The following is a 23815-nucleotide window of genomic DNA, read 5'->3' as shown; positions in this document are numbered from 1 at the left end:
ATAATGACTATTCTGTGGCTCACCCTCTCCGCTCCTCCTCCACTCCATACTCCTTACTTCCTCTTCGCACCTCCTTGCTATAGAGGATTTTACCTAAGACATGCGGGCACCGCCATCTTGGGCTATTAAACGAATGTTTTCTTATCTTTGTATGTAGATACGTGAATGAATAGGCTCACGAAACGTCGAATGCACCGACCCAATCGTTTCACGCGTACGCGTCTATTGTAGCATTGTAGCACTGTTAGTTTTGTTGTTAAAGATACAAAACGGGAACTCTACAGCCCAATATGGCGGCACCGAACCCCATCCGTAATACAGTCTATACTATGGTATGCGTGGCTACGGTGTGCTTTCTTTCTCTCTCTCTTTCTATCTTTCTTTCACTTTCTCTCTTGCTCTGCTTTTTCTATCACTTTTTTGTATGTTTCTTTCTATTTCTATCTTTCTCTGTAGTTCTTTCTCGGTCTTTCTATCTTTTTATGTCGGTCTCCCATTTCTTTCTCTCTATTTCTCTCTTCCTTTCTCTCTCTCTCTGTACTCGTTCTCTCGCCCATCAGAGTTATTGCGTCCCACGCCGAACAAATCGGCGCGCGTGTTCTGGGAGCGAAGAAGAATATGAAGAAGAGGACGAAGAGAGCGCGTGCCGATTCATAATGATGATTATTTCTGCTCGCACTACACGGCGCAATGAAAAGCTTAAACACCTCCGCTGTTAACCAAAAAAGAAGTATGATCGCTCTAGAGCAGTGCATCACGAACTGGTTGAACTGAAAACGTTTATTGGTAATTACTGTGTGGTGCTGCTCTTATGTGAGAAATTTCGGCTCTTAAGTTTTTTTTTTCTGGCACCATACAGGGCTAGGATGATGCTGCGAACTGCAAGCAGAAGCTAGAGGTTTATGCAGGGTACGCAAAAAAAACAAAAACAAAGAAAAACAGATAAGCCACGATATGCGGAAAGAGCCGGTGTCTGTTAACGCAAACTGGACGTAATATCAGCTATTCGACAGACGGAGAAAAACATCTTAGTTCTACATATTTCTTAGTGGCACTAAGAAAACTCATGCCTGGTTCGAACATTCTTTCATTCGCTTACCGGTAGCGCCTATCCTGTGTGTTCTTTACTGTGTCCTGTTTTCCTCGCGCTTCGCTTCGACATCGGTTAACCAGAGTCCAGTGGACGTGAATGTAAAATGAGCACACCTTGCGCAAGAATCACGCTGTGTCGTGAAGGAGGTTTTTGTGCAAGCAAAACACTTTGTAGAGTCCTTAAAAAAAACATCAAGTTGTTACCGCATTCAGCTTTTTTCCTTCTCCCCGTTTTTGTCGCTGTCGTCAATGAAATATTCTGTCGACGTGTCACTATATGAACTAGTGCCAAAGCTGTTTATTTATGAGAGCCTGAGCCTTAATACCGCTCTCCAGGAAAAATATAATAGCACGTCTTAGCGCTCTATATAGCGAATGTTGCCAAAAGCACCAAAAACCAGAACGTAAACACGAAAAAGTAGCCCGCAGGACGACTCTATGGAGCAGCACCTTATTCCGCTAGCGGTGCACCGCACGTGGCAGAGGACAGGACGGCTTCGAATAATGCAAATTATCGTGCGAGGAGAAAGTCCTGGCGATGCGAATATCTTTCTTTTTTCTGTCTATTGAGTAGAAGCCCTCGTTGTAACTTTGCTGTATTGACTGCTCGACACAGTTATTTGGTGTGTGAGAGTGTAAATGTTTTAAAAGAACCGAGTTTAATATGATTAGCCTTAAGCTTTCCCGCATACTTCGATGCTTCGTTTGTGCTAAACCTCTGTTCGGTGGAAGGAAACGTGAAACAGCATTTCGTGCCGGAATGTCGGACGCGGCGGCCGAAGACTTCGCAATGGAAGAAAGGAAGCGAAGCAATAAATAGGTTCAGAGTTGCCGCGAAGGTAAGAGAACCTTTCTTCCCCTTGGCGCGGTGCCTCAAGTGCTCGAAATGTTCTCTCTTCGAATGCACCATCCCATTAAGACGTACGCTGTAATTTTTTTTTCATTTTTTCCTTAGGATATACTAGGCAAAAATGGCTATCAGTAGCATAAGACGTATCTTTTTCTGATGTCATGCACCATCGCCGCGTTTTCATGCAAAAGTGCGAATGACGACGAAAAGAAAAAGGAAGGCAGAAAAAACATAATCATCGACAAGTAAACGGAGACTTTCCCCCTGAAAAAAGACTGCGCGATCAGGAAAAGACGGCATGCGAAGAATAAGCTGCTTTCGTCTCGTCCGCCTAGCCTGCATTAAGAAATGATTGCATTAACAAGAGCCCCTGGCGTCTTGATTCTATAGAGCTTCAAAGTTTATTTTTCTGCGTAAGCCATTTCTTCTGACTTAGGAGATGCAGTAAGATAAGAGAGCCAGTTCTTTAGAAAAGCAATAGACGAGAATACGGAAAAAATGATGAAGTGGTTCCTAGTGCATACGGCAGAACATTGACTGCCTGCGAGAAAACGGTGCACAGCGAGCAGTGACTTACGCGGCATGATGGTCTTGCACGTGATCTCGTTAAAGGCCCCACCTTCAAATTTAAAGCGGGCCCAAAAGAAGTGTTATCATTATAATTCGGTTGGTGACTGATGAGGAGGAGGACTGTTAACTTGCTCGAGATTCAATTCATGAGCCCTTTGTATACCAGGCGCAACGCTTAACGTGTATCGACACATGTTTCAGGAGTTGTGTCATGCTTAAACAGAGCAAATACAAGAGTTCAAGAACACAGGTTGAATATCTTAACGTAATGCCAAAATCGGCCTCGAAATGCTACACTTCGTGTCGTCTATATTACCGTAACGTCAGAGCAGGGAGCAAAATTAGCTGTCGCCGAGCATGGAGCGGTAGTGCGTCGTTAGCTCTCTTTCGAAATTCCAAGTCTGCTGAACCGTATCACCGAAGCATGCACTTTAGCTGTGTTGCAGTTGCGTAGCAATTCCGCGATATCTCACTACGACACTTATGGGGCTATTCCCGCATACTTCTTTGTAACAATTCTTAGGCTTTTACGCCCGAAAACCACCATATGATTATGAGGGACGCCGTAGTGCATGGAGGGATCAGGCAATTTAGACCACCTGGTGTTCTTTAACGTGCGCCTAAATCTAAGTGCACGGGCCTCGAGCATTTGGTCTGCATCGAAATGCGGCCTCCGTGGCCGGGATTCGATCTCGCAACCTTCGGGTCAGCAGTCGAGCACCGTAACCACTAGACCTCCACGACGGGTCGCATACGTCTTTGAAGGAGTGTTATTTGGTAAGGTTTGAATCAGAGTTGCCGGTCGCCTGCCGTGCCTCGGGCTCGAATGCGTGCCCTCTTCCGGGACAGTGTCGTACATGATGGCGCAGGCAAGCCGCTCCCCACCAGTTTCCTTTCGAGTACAATTTCTCTTCCCGAACGGCACCGGGGAGGATGTGCCCTGCAAGCTTGGCTCTGTGCCGCCCCAAGATACATGCAGCGGCGGCCCGCTCCAATCATCGCTGCGCACGCGAGCGCGTAGAGGGGTCGCCGTTCCGAACGGTCACGCCAGGCACACGGCTCTTGCCCACCGATGGAAGCCAACTGGAACGTTATATTTAAACGGAGCTATCGCTCGCGGTGAAACAAAAATAAACGTTGTAAAGCAGAATGACGAGCACACAAATTTTATGTCGCACTGCGGAAGTTCATTAATCTGCTGACGCAGTTTCTCCATTCGAAAGGAGCTTCCTGGGGAATGCGCATCGTCTGACCACCGAACATAGGCTCCTAGAACATGGCTCTTGCAATGCGATGACATAAAGGGTCACATGGCATTTATCTTACGGGCATCTACTCATTTTCTAGAGCAGCCTTCAGTATGCTCTTAATCAGTTTTCCGAGGACCACGAATCCCGCTGTAAAGGCAATGGACGACCAATTTACTTTTATTAACTCTTCCGCCACCATGCGGGATTCCGCAGAACTGATTTGCAATATTCTGTGTCCATGTGCTTCGAGTTCTCGATTAATAAGCTGTTGCGCTGCTAGGCTGGAGGACTGGGGTTCAATTCTTGGCCACGGCGGCCGCGCTTCGATAAGGGCGAAATGCAAGTACGCCAGTGCACTAAGTACGATGCAGGTGCACCTCAAAGAAACCGAGGTGGTCGAAATTAATCCAGAGTACCCCACTACTGCGTGCTTCATCATTCTATCGGGGTTCTGGCACGTAAGACCCCAGCAATCACTATTATTAGCACTTAACAACTGTCACGTTGAGGTGACCGTCAAGAATAAAGCGATGACGCATGCGTAAATAAGTTAACACTTTATTGGGCGAACTTTTTCGCAGCAAGATAAACAGCACCTAAAGCACAGCGATAGCGGCGAGCCCCGTCGTCTATCGTCGAAATCTGATCTGTGGGTGAAACGCGTTAGCTATTCATGCAGAAACATGTTTGGCGCCGTTTCCAGCCGGTGAAAAAACAAAAAGAAAAAAGACAGGCAGCCCTCGAGAAAAATATAAACAAGAATGCGTGTCAAATTGCCCTTCTGAAAAAGCATCGCCCCGATGCTGGAAACAGTAAATGTAAGTAAAATTACACCATCTCCCGCTAAAGGGGACCATGAGGCGATGCGAAGCCGGAGCAGTTGCACGATCGCGTTCCGTTGGCGTTCATTGGGCATGCTACCGACCTCGGGCATGTTACCGACCTCGCGTCGTGGAACGCAAAGAAGAACACTACGCGCGTCGTGTCTTCCCTTTAGCCTGGCCGTTAATTCTCACAGAGCGAGCGGGGAACGCGGTCTACAGGCGCGCGAGAGGGAGGCAGCGTAAGAGAGGAGAGAGAGGGGGAGGGGACGCGCATGCGCTGGCGCTCATCGCGGCGTTGCGCAGGAGATAATTTCGGCATGTCGAGCCCGCATTTCAGAGGAGTCAACCGAAGCAAGCGCTGGACTGAACGCGCGCAGCGCTCTACCACTTGAAGGAGAGGAGACTAGAGGAGGAGAGTAGCGCATGTGCCGCGAGAGCAGAAGCAAGAACGCAGGAGAAGCGCAAGCAGCTGCTGGAAGAGAAGTGGAGAGAGTAACGCGCACCTGTTGGAGAGAGGGAAGGAGGAGAGTTGCGCATGTGTAGTGTTAGTGCGGACTACTATGCCGCGGCACATACTCCCGAGCAAGAGATGCTTCGCATCTAAAAACTGAAGAAACAAAAAGAAAGTAACAAGGAATGTAGTCTCCGTGTTCACCAGTCCAAAAAGATGTAAAAAAACGGAACACGCATGGACAGGATCAGTGCTGATCCGGTGCTCTGGTCCTGTGCGCGCGTTTTGCTTCAGTGTTCGTTTTTTCGAGTTGGTGAAGCTTGCAACACATTCTAAAAAAAAAAAGAGACAGGGCGTGCAAACACGGACACAAGAAAGAAGTCAGGAAGAAAGTGTCCGTGTTTGCACGCCCTGTCTCTTTTTTTAGAATGAATACGTACCAACTAGCTCAGCTCTCTGTTATTCTAAGCTACCAGCGCACTTTGCTAGCAAGCTCACAATGGCTTGAGACGCATTACGTGGACAACTTGAGGTTGTGCGCGGCGTCGTTGTGATTGTGTATGCCGTCGGGCAGAACCTCACTGTCGAGTGCGTGAGGACGTCAGTGCATCTTGTGCTGCCCGAAATAGCTTCGTAGAAGTTTGTCAGAGAGTCTACGCCGGTGTATTGGTGTCCAAACCCAAACACGGTCACCAGTATGTCACATAGAGTCACTGATGATTGTATTGTCGGCTGTCGGTTCCTGATGTGCACGTGGCGGCTTGCCTTGCTTCTTTGGGATGAGGCAAAATGTAGAGACTGTCTTCGCCGCTGATGTGACGGCATAAACTGTCGTCGCCGGCTTACTTTCCTAAACCAGCTTGGTCGGTGTCCCCATGTTAGTCAACCAGGGCAACTTCTCCTGTACTCATTAGAGAGCATTTCGCCGTCTCCCTCTCCCTCATCTGTGCTGCTTCTTAGCACTGCTATTTTATCAGCTTAGGTTACGTACAGGATAGCATCCCAAATGTTGTGTTCGACGACGAAGTGCTTTGCCAACATGTCAGCCACTGCTAGCGTTTTGTTTGGGCATTCAGTAAGGCCATTCATATGCGTGTTGGTGTCGTACGGTGGCTAGAGGGCAATTCTACAGTGTGGCAGGATGGCTTGAGTAAGCTCGTCCGCAATTTCCACTACCCTGTTGGGTATGAGGACAATTGAACTCGATGTCGAGTCAGGACATCCTCTGCGGAGAATTTCCCCACTTCGGTCGCAGGTTTTCTTACGGCCCATCAAGTAAGGTAGTCGGTGGCCACGACAATCCCCTCCTTCCCGGACGTCCGAAAGGGTCCAACTAAGTCTGTCACGATCTGATCATACAGTCGCGACGGAGGCTATAACGATGTGATAGATTCTAGCCGGCGGAGAAAGAGACAGTTACGACAGGAATTTAGAACCACAAAAAGTTGAACAAATTGGCCAGTGTTCATCATTAAGCAGGGCAAGGCGAGCAATGACGGACGATATAAAAGAGAACAAGACGTTTGTGTTGTCTTGTTCTCTTCTCCTGTGTCCATGTGTACACGCTTTGCTCTCCTTTATGGTGTACGAAAGAAATAAGAACAGGTATGCGTATCGATATCGATATCTCAGGCTCGCAGTAACGCTTCGTGTCCGTCAGAAATATTTGTAGTGTGAATTTAGGTTCCGTATATGTTGGTATATAATATAATAGTCGGGTATGTTATGCAATTGTGTCTAGTTGCACTGACTCATTCGCCTCCAAAACTGAGCCTGCGCGAGCGTTCTGGGTTCTCGTCAGCGCTTTGGCTTATTTCATGATATCTTTACATGTTTTGTGCGTACGCCATACCTTGTGCACTCGGGCTTGTGCGCAAAGTTTTGTGTGTGTCCGTAGTCCTTGACTGAATTGAGTGCTTTTGTGCTTTTTCGTGATTTTAGTCGGCTGTCAGGCAATAAGGTGCAGTCAGTGCCACCGAAAGACGCCGACATCTTCCTTGAAATCGTTATAAGAATGACGACGACAACAACAACGACAAAAAAAAAAAAAGCCACCACACCGCTACTCACAACAAGCGCTGAACATTCGCTTGCCAACAGCAGCGCTGCAACATATAGCTTAGTGAGCAGATGAAATCATTTGTAGCAGCACCTGCTGAATACAGCCAGAACACACTCGCATTTCAGGATTGGGCTGACGACCTCTTAGCCATCCCCGTACTCTTTTACTTCCCATTCTTTTAACGCCTGTTTTGTTTCCTTTGTGCAATGGCCACTTTCGCTTTTTGTCTTGTCCGCACTGAAGCAAATTTAGCCTTAACTGTTAATAAAGAGATAAAGAGACGAAAGATAAGAGATTGACGGCGCCAAGAACCGGGAAAGCGAATGAATGAAGAAATTTTTTGAAATCTAAGGATCGTTCTGACGCTAAAGCGTTTGTGGATGCGACCAACAAAACTATGGCAGCTACACACTAGTGGTGCCAAGCCTGAACAAAGAGCGCAGCCTTTCTTTCTTTCTTTCTTTCTTTCTTTCTTTCTTTCTTTCTTTCTTTCTTTCTTTCTTTCTTTCTTTCTTTCTTTCTTTCTTTCTTTCTTTCTTTCTTTCTTTCTTTCTTTCTATCTATTTCTTTCTCTTTCTCGCTCTTTCTGTCTTTATTTCTCTTTCTTCCATTTCTTTCTTTCTCTCTCTCTGCTTATTTCTCCCTCTTTGTTTTTTCTACCTCTTTATTTCTCTCTTCCTTTCTCTCTTGCTCTCTGTCTATTCCATCTTTTCCTTGTCTGTTTCTTTCTCTCTCTTTCTATGTTTTTGTGTCATTATTCCCTTTATTTCTCTCAATTTTTTCTTTCTTTCTATCGCTTTCTTTCTCTGTATCTTTCTTTCTCTCTTTCTTCCTCTCTACCTTTCTCTCTTTCTTTCTGTCTCTCTCTCTCTTTCACGTGTTTTATGTGCTGCGCTTCACCGAGCGAGTTTTCGTGGAACGCTCGCACCTGCTGCACCCAGTAGTGGGGCTTGCCCAATTCCTGTGGCGCATACCCACCTGTAGAGTTCTGCACGACTGAGCACAAGTTAACGACTAGCTGGGACCATATGAATATTACATGCGACTTGTCGCGTCAAACTAATGAAAATGTCCTCACTCCCACGTGATGAAACGTCACTCCCGATCACAAAAATCGCCGTTGTGTGTCGCTGTTGTCCGAAACCAATGTGGTTTCTCCGATGAAACAAAATTATAACAGCTTTGTCTTTGGCGCTGCCATTTGCGCAACAATATCGGTGCATTCCACAGTTCCAAAGGAAGCGATGAAACCGGTACTCTTGATGTGTGTCGCAGGGCCCCTTTAAACAGCTTCGCTATTAAAATGGGGCACATTAGTTCCTCTTCTTGTTCAGTGAGTCTTAATGAAAGGCCACATATGCAATGGTTGCTCTAATCCATTATAGCTATGCCGGAGTGCGTGCTGAATATCAGCGGGGCCATGTAGCAGTGGGGTAAGAGTCACAAAGAACAGAGAGCAAAGTGCGCGACCGTTGTGTCTGCCTTTTGCACCAGTTGCAGGTACACTGTAAATTCCCCAACATAGTACTGTACTAAGGTTAAGTATCACGCGAAAGAAGTAAAGGAGGCACATCGCACAGTGCGTATTTGCTAAAACAGGCAGTAAATGCTCCGCGATCGTAGAAAATTAACAGAGGGACGCGGCTGTTTACTTGTTCATCAACGAGCGGTATTTTCGAAACGATGCCACAAATACTTGGAGAAAAAAACGACATACTGAGCGTTACATCTCGCCCACCGGAGACGGCCGCAGATTAGGACCACACTGAGAAGGCGCTTCCGGAATTGGCACACGGGAAAGACACGACGCCTGCGCTTCCGTTGCTGTAGGCTCACGCTGCGCGCCGGAAGCGCCACTCCTGCATGTCATCCAGTGAACTTAGTGCAATCGGTGCGTGAAAGAAGCAGGTCACGTAGTAAGCGTCGCGCAGTCCGCGTGCACGCAGCAGACATGTGATCTCACCATGGCGGGGTTATTCGCATGGGAACATACTTGAATTAACAGCCTGACGCAAACAAGGGATTCCGACAACACCTGAATTGGCCACCTTTATCGTGTGGCAAACTGGTCTATGGTGAGACAGACCATTGTTCGTCTTAAATTGCCTTACTCTTCGCCTTAAAGAGGGCTATGCAGCCTTCCAGAATTTCATAAGCTTAAATCACACCGCACATTGTAAATTTTACCATTGCAATATCTCATTTAATTAGACCAATGTTCCGTTGCGAAGTAAAAATTCAATAAACCACGCGATGGTCAAGGCATACCATATACACGAAGATTCTCTTTCGTGCATAAGTCAGACGTCTTTTGCCGTTCACAACAGAGGAGTTGAAAGTCTGAGTAATCCTGTTGTTGTCCTTATGGGTCCGGCTTGCCTGGCATTCACCACGCGTAAGGCACGTAGCCAGGATTTTTTTACGGGGGGGGGGGGAGGGCAGGTGGGGGGCAAGGTCTAATTATTCGAAAGAAAGTCTTTCCATGGCAAAAAGAAAAAAAAGGTTACCCGGGAATATAGAAAGATGGACGAATTTAGAGGGGGGGGGCAGCCCCCCCCCCCCCCGCCCCTTGCATACGTGCTTGCCACGCGTCTTCGTATATAAATCCTTGTAAGTGTAATAATGCGTTCAGTTGTGAGCCAGCGCTCGTGTTCTCCAAACCTTTGTCAGATGTTTACTTTCCAATGTTAATTCAAGGATGTTGCTGTTTTAATGCAGCGATGTCGCCTATACAGACATGGTCTAAGCCGCAGTTGATAGACATTGACGGACATGGAGTAATTATGGGACGTTATGCGCATATATACATTTTCAATTGCACGACCTCCACCAATGTAAACTTATGAATTATCATTATCGCTATTAATGGAACATCTCATAAACATTTCATCTTATCGACCTTCTGTATATGCCTCGTTTCATTTCTGCTCGTTTCCTCTCGCTCATTTGGTCGGTTACCTGACCCCGCTGACACGTGTGTAAGGACACTGGTAGCTTTTGTGCGTCAGTTTGCTGCCTTAAATTTTCTAACGCACCCGGTCAGTTAGACCTGTTATAGGTGTATTTCCACTACTTGGGAAGAAATTGCCATAAGGGTTGGGGTATCTTACCACTGAGCGCTTAAACCCATCCTGGATCTTATAATAGATACCGATCTTTAAAATGTTAAGCACATCGGGCGCTCGTTTTTTTTTTCTACAGCCTGATCATTCGTTGTAAATATGCACTTTGATTAAACAAATCGGCTTTAAGGTTAACATACACTGACTTCATGTTTTGTTTATATATTGGACGCGACAGGTGGTGGAGCATTTCTTGTACTAAACCCTTTACCGGTCTTCCTCTTTTACGTACTCTTCGCTCAGCCCCTGTGTCTGATATCAACGTATGGATGGTAACCTTGAAGAGTTCACATTCATTTTACTTTTTACGCCTGTCGGACTTGAAGATATTTCGTTATGGTGCCTTGTCAAACGACGTCGCAAGGAGACAGCATGCGTCTAATGCAAACAGTTAGAAACGGGCTGCTTGTATAAAAAATTCGGCAGGTCCCACGCGTTGTGGGAATCGGTTTCATGCGAAGCAGTCAGCGAGTACTTCTATACTGTATTTCATGGCTTTGAGCCAAGCGTTACGAGGTGGATCGACATGTTTCTGTAAGTGTAGTAGCTGTGTGCATATCGTGGGCTTACTAGGCGCGTCGACAACACTGGAATTCGAAGGGTAACTTATGGTGCGACGTAACGTCAGCCCTCACGTTAGAGTAGATACGTCAGTATTATCAAAAGTAAGTGCCCTTGATGGTTCAGTCATGTGAATATCATATGTAACTTTTGTTAATGAATTCCTCCGGGGTTGAGCAATCCTTCAATATAGCTTGCTGAATAATAGCATTACGAATGTAATGTTTATTATACTGCTATAAAAGTGGAGCCAACACTGGAACCACTGAAAATAATCTGATATGACACTTGTATCGTAGGAGCACATGTAGTGTTTATTGCTTTCTTGTAAAATTAGATAGCCAGCACCACAACCACAACTGACGTCGCACCGACATTACGCCTGCATAACCCGTTTTCCCAAACCAGTTTATAGATCTGGCGTCGCTCGCGGTAGAATACCTGATTGCCACGCAGAATGCTTGGGTTCGATTCCTGCTGGGATACTAATTCTTATTCTTTCCATTCGTCGGCTCAACGCTGCAGATATCGGTTTTTCTTAGCGCTCTCTCATTCAAATTACCCATGTCTGTTCTCTCCGTTCCTGGGTAGATATAAACTGTCAGTCACCTGTGGCGCATACCCGTACACCGCGGCCCGTGGTAAACGGGTATGTGCCACACGTTTCTGGATTAAAGGGTTTCACGACGTATGCGACAGGATTTTCACGTTATTCATGTCATGACCCGACAGTCATATTCATCAAATCCTCTTACCCTCCCATGCCAATTTTGGTCTACACCAAGTGAAGCAGGCGATCATGAGAGCACCCAGACGTAGGCGAATAGATAGATAGATAGATAGATAGATAGATAGATAGATAGATAGATAGATAGATAGATAGATAGATAGATAGATAGATAGATAGATAGATAGATAGATAGATAGATAGATAGATAGATAGATAGATAGATAGAAACGCTCAAAGTGCGAAAGTATCGATAAGGAATGCTGGGCAATTAAAAGTGAATCAAAGTGTTGGAATCCTCCGTCATCTCTGCGGAGCTAAATGGGTTGGTACTACGGCAACGGTGTCAAACACGCGGCCCGCGGATATTTCGCTAGCGGCCCGGCCGGCACATGACCGTCTTCGTCCGATATTAAATTTTTTTCTTAGTAATAAGCATTTTATTAAATAAGTATATTCATGTGCTACACAGACACGACTGGTCTCAAGCCTCTTTTTATGAGGCACCCCATGAGGGCACCATGTGTCGAAATAGACCCGTGAAATAAAAGTTTTATACTTCAGGCTCGACGTCCAGATTTTATTCATTCTGGAGAGTGTTAAGATCTCCTTCAGAAATGACCTACATATGGGGAAGGCTGCCTTTCAAATGGCAATGTTAGCGGACATTTTGTACAGAGAAATGTTTGACATGACTCGGGATGCCGAGAAGCGGAGGAAGCAACTCTCAGGGTGTGAGGCGGTGTACAGCTCGACTTTTGGAAGTGAAGTACTCGGACAATAACAAAAGACTTCCCACTTTATCAACGTTTTGCGCGAGGAGCTGGAATATATCGTAGCGAAAGTAGCGCCCTTTAAGCAATATCGTTAATATGCTGGAGGCTAGGAGGTTTCACCGCGAGAGAAGAGCTCTCACGTTTTAAAACGGAAAGGTGGGCAAGTTGGTTTGACCTCACTGTGAGCCAACTGTTCTACAATGATCTCACATTTTGTCAACAGATTGTTTACGTCAGCTCATTCACGACTAATTTTTGATCCAAAATAAAACTTCTCAAGAAACGTGAAGAAATGCTTGAGAAATGTTGTAAGCAACTCAATCATTACCTTGAAGTTACATGAAGACAGTGTTGCATATACAGACTTTTGCCAATATTAGCTGCTGCCTCATGAACATTCAACTACACAGTTTAAGTTACTGTAAAATATTTCAGTTTATTGAGAAAAAATGTGCCCGTTTTGACTTGGTTAGGCAAGTGAGTTGTGTAAAGGCTGCGTAAGGCCTCTACTCGAGATAAGTTGATCGAAATTATCGAAGACAACTTCCCACCCAGTTACAGAAAGCAGTGGAAGACATTGTGTCTTAAAATATATCATGCTTTCAAGGCATGTTAGTGTGTCTATAAACTTCTCAGCTCACAAGACATTGTGATGCACAGAAAGTAAAGGACTTGTTAGAAAAACCACTTATGTATCATGTTTCCTGAAGCTTTCGGAGTTTGTAATCTGTCAGCATGCGCTACTTATTAGTTGTGTAAGACTGTTCATACAGTATGTGCTCATTTCACGAAAACGACCGAGAGGCCTACAGATTCTCTACGCCAAGCGAACGATTCTGTTTTTTAGGGAGCGAATCCGGCTGAGCTAGGCTGAGTCGTATATGGGTGAGCATGAGTAGGTGTAAGCCAGGCCGTGTAGACCTGACCTGTGTCCGAAGGAGTGCTAAGGAAATATATAATTAGTCTGAGGATTTCTGTTTATGTTATCGTAAATGAGGTGAGGTAAACTAGGCTAAAAGCCAAGCAGAAAACGGTGTCAACTCACCCTTGTGTCGTTGTAGTACATCTCGAGCCTGTGTCCAGGAACCACGTTGCGCTCGTTGACGTGTCGGATGGCCAGCCGTGCCGCGGCCCTCTCGGCACGACCACCTCTCGCGGCCTCGCAGCTGCCCGTAAGTTCAAATAGGCCGAGCAGGTACACCGTCTTGCGCGCCTCACCGTCATCCACGGATGAAAGAGGCTGGAATGGTTCACGATACTCGAGCAGCGGTGCAGAGTCGTTTTGTAGTGGTAACAAGTCGTAGCGTTCGTCCAAGGATGACAGCCGCTCGTCTTCCCCGCCGCTATCAGCGACACTGGCGTTGACCGGGCTGAGCACCAGGGTGGTGCCATTGAAGAAGACGTCCCAGGGTCCCGTCTCGTTCAAGCCGTCGTAGTAGCTAACCGACGGCTCACCCGCTAGCGCCCGCACAAAGAGGAGGCAACACGAGAGGAGGGCGCCGCACGGCAGACGCCTCGTCGTCACCACCATGGAGACTGGCCGAGCGGATGGCCACGTGAACCAAGCATCCCACCACCGATGACAGCAGCGAGCACGTGGAGACACTCGACGACACGGCCGCTACGAGCGACGAGGACAGTTATCGCGCCAGACGCCGAGGCACGCACACTGCCGCGCGCACTGGTGGCCGCCGTCCCAGAGAGTTCGACGGCACGTCTTGCGACATGGTCGTCGTCTCTGTTCGCTCATCTTCGTCGACGCGTGCGCGCTAGATTTTTCTCTTCATCCGTCGTAGGTCTTCTTCGTCACCCAGATCGGGTGTGATTAGCCGCTGGCCGCTCGTTCTGCCAAAATGAAATGGGTCTTCGCAGTTGCGGGACTAGTCCGTGTCAAAACAAAGCACGGCGTGGCGCGCAGCTGCCTTATCCGCACATCTAATATTTCGTGAGACAACAAGGCAGTCGAGTGCTCCCGTGGGAGCGTTTCTCGAACGAAATTGCCGAGCCTTACGTCGGGGACCAGTCGGGAATGTCGTCGGCATGAACAGAACGAGTTTCTGTGTCGAAACCAAACTTCAAGGGCTTAAAAATAGATCAGTACAAATGCGAAAAATGATGCGTCGAAGCCTACTGCAGGGATCTAGTTCGCAGCATACCACGTTTTCTGAAGGAAACATTCAGTCTAGAAATTCGTATAAAACGTCTAGACGCGTGCTATACCTTCGTAGCTGTCCGTCTGCGTTTTACTTAGTCAACAACATAGCATCAACGGTAACATTTAATTCTGCATATCAGAAGTTACCGCAGGAACGTGACAATAAGAAACACGTAGACAGCGCAGCCACAGTTCTTAGGAGCAGGAACCTAAGAGAAACATCGCGCCAGGTTATTGCAACAGTTCCCGTTTTGCTTGGAAGAGGTTTTGAATTGAGCGTTGCTTAAATGGGCTGTCTCTGGACAGCATTCGTTTAGAAAAAGTGCATGTAGATGTCGTTATTGTAAACAGCTTGCGCAGTAAAGGTCGGCAAGCCTTGAATGCCTCAACGCAGCAATGCCATCGGGTATAGACGTGAAGTAGATGAAAAACACGAAGGTTATTATCTATTGAAGAACTTTCCGCCTAGCAGCCGTGAAGGCGCTGGTATTCTTGGCCGTTCTCGGTTCTAATGGAAGGGCGTTGCAGTCAAACGCTGTGCGTGACCAACCACAAAGGGGTGCGTGAGCCAGGCCAAAACTGTTCGTCTTCACGATACCTCCGCGTACGGGGTCAGTGCAACGTTCAGTGCTATGGTGGGAGAGAGCTGTTTACTTCAAGAAGGAAATGCACACAGCGTCCTCTACGTGCCCCTGTCACGCTACCCGAATATCGCTGGGAACGACGCCAAGAAGTATAAAGCTACTACGTATATGTAGGAATAAGGTTTTGTTTTTATACCACTTAGAGAAAAGCTGTAGATTATGCTAATACATCAAGAATAACTATAATGTAATTAATTTCTTGAGAAAATTGTTTTTCTGTCAACTTGTCTACACAGTGCAACAATTTACCCGTGTATTACAATACAGTGAAACTTCTGAATAATAAATAGCGGGCCGCTCAATTTCACTCATTCATTTCTGAATGAAGAACAATTTCTTACGGCCTCTTGCGAGAATGTCATCGTGCCAGTTCGGTTAGAGCGGAAGAAGCAACAAAACATACGACTGATAGCAGTGATTAATTTTAGCAGATAAATTTCGAGGTAGTGGGCTTTCCTACGACAGTCGTAGTATGAAGCTCCGCTCAAACAAACTGACTAGAAAGCGACGGAAAACTCGCGTAGCTCCACAAGCGGATGGCCTCAACGATGTCTTTCTTCAGCAGAGGCGCCACACTATTGCGCTTTACTAGCAATAAAGCCAACGGGTTCAAAACTGAGACGCAGAATAAACTGTAAAGTTCAGAGAGTGCCTCTTGACAAAGTGCTCAAGAATGCTGCAGTGCAAGCCACAATGTGAAGAGAAAGACCTTGCGCGACTTGCGAGTATTGACCCTGCGAGTGATACCGGAGCGCCTCATCTGTGTGCGTCCCGCGCGCTACTTGCCATTGTGTTGCATTGTTTCACGCCTTTCGCTTCTCTTAAGCTACTTAACAGCTCGACCGGCAAGCGAATTTGAGGCATGTTCAATCTCGAAAGCTCGCGAATTCCTTCCTAATGCCGAGTTGCAAAGAAAATGAGTGATGGGATCACTGTCATGCCCCCGTAGAGTCGATGAGGGTAGGATAGCGGAAGAGAGGAACGCCTAACCATGCGTGCCAACATTATAGTGTTGACAAACAGGATGTTTTTGAGGCAAGCAACACTTTTTGCTGACCACGGCAGCAGCTTGCGTTCTCGTGTAAAACCTTGCATGAACAACGCACCTCAGATTTGTGACACAGCCATGGCGCGCACGCCACAAGTTATTTGTTTTTCTTAAAATTCGATAAAAATAACGTCGATAATCGGTTGTATACACACGTGTGCGATGCCGCCGCAAGAGCTCCGACGCGCAGAAAAAAAAAAAAAAAAAGACGCCAGATCACTGAAATCAAAAACTTATCTTGATCCCGTCACGTCGAGAGGTGGCCTCAGAGGTTAATAACGAGGCTCTGAAGAGCACCCGCATCAAGTCGTGATGGGTGAAAACACTCACACCATGGTTGCACAGCTACAAGAACAGGTCAAGCAAGGGGGAAGGAACTGGTATCGTTGGTACGGACACACACACAAAGAAGCACAAAATCCTCACGACGTCGCCCACAAGCGCATTCCCATGAAAGGGGTGAGAAGTCGATTGACTCGAGTCAAAACATTCAACTTTGGTGCTCGACCCAACCATCATGACGTGGACCGGAACACTGACGTAGTCATGGCGTTGCACGCTGCCAAAGTACTTATTCACGTACGAAAAAGAAAATCGAAGCAGCAGCTCAGAGAAGAAAACACGCACCAAGGTTGTGCAGCTGCTACGCGCCGGGCAGTAAACGGCAAAGATTCGTTCTGGAACCGGAGGCTCGCCTGTCGCTCACGGCCACCGTCGCTGTGCGTGTGAGCAGCGACTTGGAGCGCGCGCGAGTTGCGCTGGAGGAGAGGAGACGCGCGCACGACGCTTTCTCGCGAACGGAGCGCCACTCACCGGCAGCGCCGGTCGGAGCGGCCCGGATGGCCCGGCCTACAGGCGACGGCTGAGAACTCTGTTCGCTTGACGCCTTAGGCGGGACGAGTGGCACGGCCTGCCAGACATTCGTATTATTTTACTCTTGCCACCTTAATCACGCTGACGATAGAAGAGTGATATATTGCTTTCTGACGGTAAGTACGAGGCCGCATAAAGGTTGGGTTCGCAGGCGTGGTAACTATATTTCGATGAGGGTGAATTGAGGAAAAAAAAGAGTAGTTGTATATCAGTTTTTGGGGAGAACGCATGTTTACATCATTTTACTGCATTTATTGTATTCGAAGGCTGTGGGTTCTGATCCGACCGACGAAAAGGGCGATTTTTCGTCGCCTTTAATTCATGTCAATTTACCACATTATTACTACACTGCAGTTGAAGACAACAGTTAACTGCCCCTATGTCTTCCCTGGCCTAATTGTCTGTTAGATTGACTTGGTTGTGCCTTACAAAGAAATGAGCCCCTCAAAGAACTCCCCTTCTTTCGTACTCCACTGAGGCATCAAATTTTCATGACGTTAAATCCTGGAATTCGAATTAGTCTGTAACCACAGCTTCCAAAAGCATACGGACAAACAATGCCGTCAAGTGAGTGCGTATGCACGTGTACAAATAAGAAAGTATGCAGAGGAATCTCTGCTAATTGGAGAGCACGGCGACGATCGTTCTTGTCAGTACTGTATGCAAATTCGTTGCCTACAGACCACCTCGAGAAAACTTGTGTCTCTGGCGCCAAACGAATTCAAGGATGTTCGAGTCAACCCCCGCAAGAATGTCTTGGCCATCGATGTTATACACCATGCATCTCTGCTTGCTCTGACCATGCAGGGTCACATACTTCGACGGTACCAAGGTCCGAGCTCACACTCCACTTAACAAGGACATGGTGGTAGGTGTAATATACGACGTGACATCTGCATTCCTTGTGGCGACCTTCCAGTGCTGATCAAGGCAGTTAGTGACCATAGCAACATCCTCCAAGTCTCATGTCTGGGCAACTCGCGCTGCGCAAAGACTGTCTTCAAAGGCGACATATTGCCATCCCAAGTGAAGGTGGGACACTTTTGTCACGAGGTCCGTCCATTTACACCAAGACCACTCGAGTGCAGTAAATGTAAGAAAATGGGCCATGTGAGCGGAGTTTGCAGGACGATCTGGCCCCACTGTGCAGAGCCATACAATGCGGAATCCTGCCGAGCAACTGCCCTGAAATGTACAAACTGCCTTGAATCGCACGAAGCTTTATCAAGCGACTGTCATTAGTGAAAACATTTGCAGTGGCTTAGCTCGGCTGTGCCAGGATATACGTAGCGTTAGCAAAGGTTCAGCTGATTATTCTTAGCTTTCCAGATTGTCTAGGATTATTAGCCTTCTTCTGTTCATTCTTCGTACGCTGAACCGCTAATTGCCAGGCAACTACTTCGGGATCCGATGAGATAAGCTTCTCGGCTCTTCTGCGCCGTTGAGCAGCATTTGCGCTCTCCTTGTCCATGGCGTTACCCACCTGTAAACGCCAGTCAGAGGCGCTATCAAGCGGCTCCAGCGTAGTGTCAGACGGCGACTGCACAGCAAAGGCGAATAGCTGCGTGCGCGCCGGCGCCAGTGTGTCTGCCATGGGTACGACGTCACTCCTCTCGAATGCGCAGACCAGGAGTGGCGAGTCGCGCGCGGCGGTGGCGGAGTCTGCGCGCGCGCCGGCGCCAGTGTGTCTGCCGCGGCTACGACGCCACTCCTCCCGAACGCGCAGACCAGCAGCGGCGGAGAGCGCGTGAGATGCCGGCTTCGGTGAGCCAGCTGAGTGACATCACTGATCCTCGCGCATGCGCAGCACGGCTCATGAGCATCCACGCGAAATCGGCTCCGGCTAGGCAAATGTAGACAAAGCTACAAAAAGGATGGAGTGTCTTGAAACAGATGGTACGGGACGGCTGAACGCACAAAGAGGCTGCGTTATTGTGAGAACTAGACAACGACGCTCGCGCAGGCGACAAAGGCCTAAGACTACTGCTGCCCAATCTGGACGGCCACCGCGATCTCCTATTCCGACTGACTTCTCATAAGTGACAGCTACCACCACTGTCGCCACCACCACTGCCCCAGCATCACAATCGGAGAGCCCAACAAACGCAGATGCTTTGAAAGCTGCGGCGGATGTCGCGTGGCCAATACCACCACTGCGCACTCATAAAGAGCCGGTGAAGAATGTCCCGCAGTCCACTTCATCGTCCATAGATAATTACCACGACGAAAACCTACGAGTCCTCGCTTTGTTGACGTCTCTCATGACCACGATACGCACTCTCCTCAACAGAATGACAAGTCCATCGGCTCTGCGAACAAACAGCGCGAAAACGGGACTAAGCCGAAGGAACAACACAAGCGCTGTTCCTTTGACTTAGTCCCGTTTTCGCGCTGTTTCCTCGCCGTATCATGCATCAGGGAGCGTCAGTCAGCGCCGCCAGTAGCCATGACGGCGAGTGTGTATTTAAACGCTCCCACGTTTAAATACACATATATACCCCATAAAGTGGACGGGGGGATGGCCGCCGCAGTAGCTCAGTTGGTAGAGCATCGGACGCGTTATTCGAAGGTCGCAGGTTCGGTCCCTGCCCGCGGCAAGCTATCTTTTCGTCCACTTTTCTTTCTTCACATTTGCATTACATTTACTACTAATAACATCCCCTATACTTTCCTTGGCATCATTGTCTGTTAGTTCTCATTAATATTGTGTATAACAAAGAAAAACGAGCCCTTAAAAATTTCCACTTCTTTCCTTCAAACCTTGAGAGCAGGAGCGCGTGAGAATATGGGTAAGCATTGTGTCATAACTAGAGGCCGGATTTTTAGGCATTAAAAATCGCGTTTTAGGCACCGAAAAGAGGTAGGCAAAACAACACTTTAGCCTGCCTCCGACATCGTAAATATAAGCACAATCAATTTTTACAAAAATGCAAATAATTTCAAGACGTGCGCGGCTTGTACCTACGACAGGTAAACAGGAAGTGTCATTGTTTATGATGGCACAAAGGCGCCAACAGTAAAACATAGCCGTGCAATTGTTCCACAAGACTGCTGGACTAATGACGATAAATTGACTTTCGACAAGCACACTGCTCAAATTCATGTTCAATGGCCACAGTCGCTCACCCGAACGTCGCACATAGTGAAACAGACGTGAAAATGAATATTTGAATGCTGATTTGAAAAGCGCTACTTTATATCTGACTGGCGCAATTAAATTAAGACATAATAAAAACAGACGTATAATGAATGACAACGGTATATTAAGAAATTAAGGACTGCTAGGTGCCACTCTGGCTGTTTTCATATATGCAGTGACATCACCCGGATCGAGCAGACGAATCGTGGGTGGAAGTGCGCATGTTCGAAGAAATCTGTTTCTATAGCACGTAGAACGTAGCCTAACAGTCACTGCGCAAACTGTGGAAACAATAGCAAACTATCACCATCTCCAGATTTTTGGATTCGAAATTGTTCCTCTTGTCACTGAGAATAAGCTCGTACGCTAAGGAATGTTCGTCGTCGACAGATGTTACTGGAGCGTAGTTGTAGTTTGGAATATTCGATGGCTTAACCGACACTGGGATCCTGGAATGCTTATCAGCAATGACTCCTGAAACTTCTTTAAGGACAGAAAATCTCTCGTTCTTGTCCAAGACCGACTGTAACTTCGTACGTGCCTTTTCGGCCACCGGTCCTTCAGGAACGGCGGCGATTCTGTTGTACATGAGGGATTAGCGCAATGTTCGCAGAGTTTGTGCCGAACGTTCAAGTTTTTTATAGTGATTTTGAGGAACCCGAAGTTGGCGCGCAAATATGGCAGGTTTCCTTAGAGGCTATCCACAAAGTGGACAGCTTGAGACTTTCCGACCATGGCACTCTCGTCACCTGGAAAGCCGTTATTCCCGGCCTTGATGTCCGAAAGGTAGCAGTTGTAGTACTCAACAGCTTCTAGCCATGTTCGCCAACGTGTGACGACGGGCTCTGGCGAAATGGGTGCGTAAGGCAACATCTTCAACGAGCGCACACGAGAGGGCGCGTTCAGGAACAGAACCTTGGCTTTTGTTTTCTGGGAGTTGGTTGAAGAGGAGCAGGTTGAACCCCATAAAGTTCCGAACAGTCAATGCTGCCCGGTAACATGAATAACGGTCCCGAACTGCACTGGAATGCGAAACTTGAGGCTAAATTGTTTATATAGGTGACAGTCTTGATATAGGCATAAACAACGGGAAAACTAATAGCAAGCGACTGGAGTAAACGACGATAACATCTCAGTGACAGCGTAGCGGACAACAGCCAGCGTAAAACAGAGGCATCCTGTTGCCAAATTGGCAACCCCTCCTCGTTTACTTGCTGCGAAATTTTTATTCGCATCAGGCCAGTGAGGCAAGAAAGACGCAGCTTGAATTGCGTGAAGCTGTTTACTGCCGCCAAGCACACTGCGTACGCCAGCGACCTTCGGGGCTTCCTGGACGTAGTGCCCTTGGAAAGTCTCCTATCAAGATGTTTGCTCGAAGTACGAATGTCTTTAATTTCGCTGTCCGCTTTGCATAACCCTTCTCTTTTTGTACTGCGTAAAAATGTAATAGTTAAATGTAGACCACGTACAAACAATGGCTTACAGATACTAGCATCATCACGAGACCTCCTAAACAATAACCGCAATATTGCCACACGCGCTCCTTTCTTTCTATGTTTTACGTTACCGCCCTCTTACACGTGTTAGTACTGCCTTGCGCAGGGTGCGCCAGAATGTCTGGGAACGTTCCAGATTGTAGTAGATCATTTTGTTAAGATTGCGCACATGACGCGAACAGTCAAGTTTGTTCCAGAACTAGCGCGACCACCAGCGATAAGGCTGGAATGTTCGCTGCCGCATGTATAAATGCCGACACGTCTTGCCGCGGTTCAGTTTGTCGACGGCTGACGCTCCGTTCGCCGCTATCAGTGTACAGTGTGTATTGCTGCAGTTTTATTTCCGTTTCCCGTCCACAAGTTCGGCCAAATAAAAGACTTTCATCTTGGACACACCGGCTGCTGCCTACGTCGACGTCACGACCCCGTGACTATATTAAACTTATTGCAAGATAGGATCTCCCCAATACAATTTAAAAAGCAAGCTAAGAAAGTATTTTATCATTGTTTTGCATCGTGTTGCTTGATCCACTTGCGATTGAAAATACCACATGTAGCTTGTTCCTGATTTAATCAGAAGCTTACAGAAGAATGGTTGTTTTCTTGTGTATTGTTTCATGCGCCTTTTGTAGCTGTACGATTCACAACATGAAAATGCTGCCGGCGCTGTCTGGGTGACAGCCTAGTCAGGCACCTTTCGGGCATTTTCACCCGCCGTGCTGGTCTCGTCGTTACGGTGTTTCACTGCTGACCCGAAGGTAGCGGGATCGAATGCCGGCGGCGGCGTCCGCATTTCGATGGAGACAAAATGCCAGAGGCCCGTGTACTTAGATTTAGGCACACGTTAAAGAACCCCAGGTGGTCGAAATTTCCGAAGCCCTCCACTACGGCGTCCCTCATAATCATATCGTGGTTTTGGGGCGTAAAACCCCAACAATTACAGTCCGGGAATTTTGCTATGTCTGCTAAGACAATTTGTAAAAAAAAATGTCTTGAATGGATGAAGGGCTTTCGAAGCACAATGTGACTGCAATAAAGAATAGAAATGAAAATTAATTAAACGATGCAAGTTAACACAAATGTTGCCATAACTATCTAATCTGTTTAGCAGTGCCGTTGTCTGGGCCAGTTGGTACATGATATGTGTTTCTCCTCTTGTGCTCGCGTCGTAACCTGCAGAAAGCCTTCACATTGTCGTCCAATCAGTTCAGGCATAACACATTTATTTACTTCAGCAGATCTCTGCTTACTTTGACTTGTCACTTATCTGATCATACAAAAAGAAAGTCTGCTCAGTTTTTTATGAAATAAAGTGCCTATTAGTTCAGATCGTGCTGTCTTATGTAATTAAAGACATTGTTCCAATCAACAAAGTTACCATATGCCCGACCAGTCACTCTAATGACTACTATTGGTAAGGCCGACAACCAGGTTAGTAACAATGCGTGACGTAATGTAACTAGCGCGTGAAAGACAAAGCCTTCTCCGTCTACATTTTCTTAAAACCTTGCGTCTGTCTTCGAGCGCTAGTTACATTGCGTCGCGCTTCACCGGTTAGAGTTGTTTATAAAGTGCGATGGCAGTCAAGAAGCCGGATTTTCTAAAAAAACCCAAGCGAGAATTATTCTAGCCATCCAGGAGGGGCGTCACTGAAAAGCGTCATTTCGTTGATGTTAAAGAAACATTGCATAAATGTGCGCCATGCGCTTCGTCCTCATGACGGCAAGTAAGCGTTGGCTCGAAAGATATTTCGCACACTATATCTATGAAGTTTTAACCACTGCACGGTACATAAAACATAAAAAATATACCTCGTTTTTAAAGTATTTTAACACCGTTGGAATATAACGACTGAGACACACGAGGAAATGCATAGTTAAAAAGATGGACATACTTCATGCGTTGGACATTTGTATTGTCCGGTATAGAATTTCTTAATGCGAACTTTAAGCCCAGTGACGGGCAGTGCTGCATCCGGTGAAATGTGAGGCAACTGACTCTTAGTTTTCTTACAGAAGTGTGCGAATAGTGAACTTTCATCTCAATTCAGTTTATTTTTGCCATCAAAACAAAATATGATAGCAGAGGAGTCCGCGGTAAAAACTATCTTTCGATAGCTTGACAACGCCGTGGACACCTACAACAAACACCTTGGCGGTATCGCAGTCGCATGAA

General features: G+C 47.0%; 1 protein-coding gene across 1 annotated transcript in view; it reads right to left on the bottom strand.

Annotated features, from left to right (window-relative positions):
* LOC119381058 (gamma-aminobutyric acid type B receptor subunit 2) overlaps positions 1-15893 on the bottom strand; it is a 271571-nt gene extending 255678 nt beyond the window's left edge. Inside the window, exon 1 of the mRNA XM_049412140.1 lies at positions 13331-15893. Within this exon, the coding sequence (XP_049268097.1) occupies positions 13331-13816 (486 nt within the window). The 5' untranslated portion in view covers positions 13817-15893. The remainder of the gene's footprint in view (positions 1-13330) is intronic.
* Between the last annotated feature and the right edge of the window lie 7922 nt (positions 15894-23815).

Source organism: Rhipicephalus sanguineus, chromosome 2, assembly GCF_013339695.2.
Source record: "Rhipicephalus sanguineus isolate Rsan-2018 chromosome 2, BIME_Rsan_1.4, whole genome shotgun sequence".
Taxonomy (NCBI): domain Eukaryota; kingdom Metazoa; phylum Arthropoda; class Arachnida; order Ixodida; family Ixodidae; genus Rhipicephalus; species Rhipicephalus sanguineus.
The sequence above is the reverse complement of the archived record's forward strand: the minus strand, read 5'-3'. Positions and strand labels throughout refer to the sequence as shown.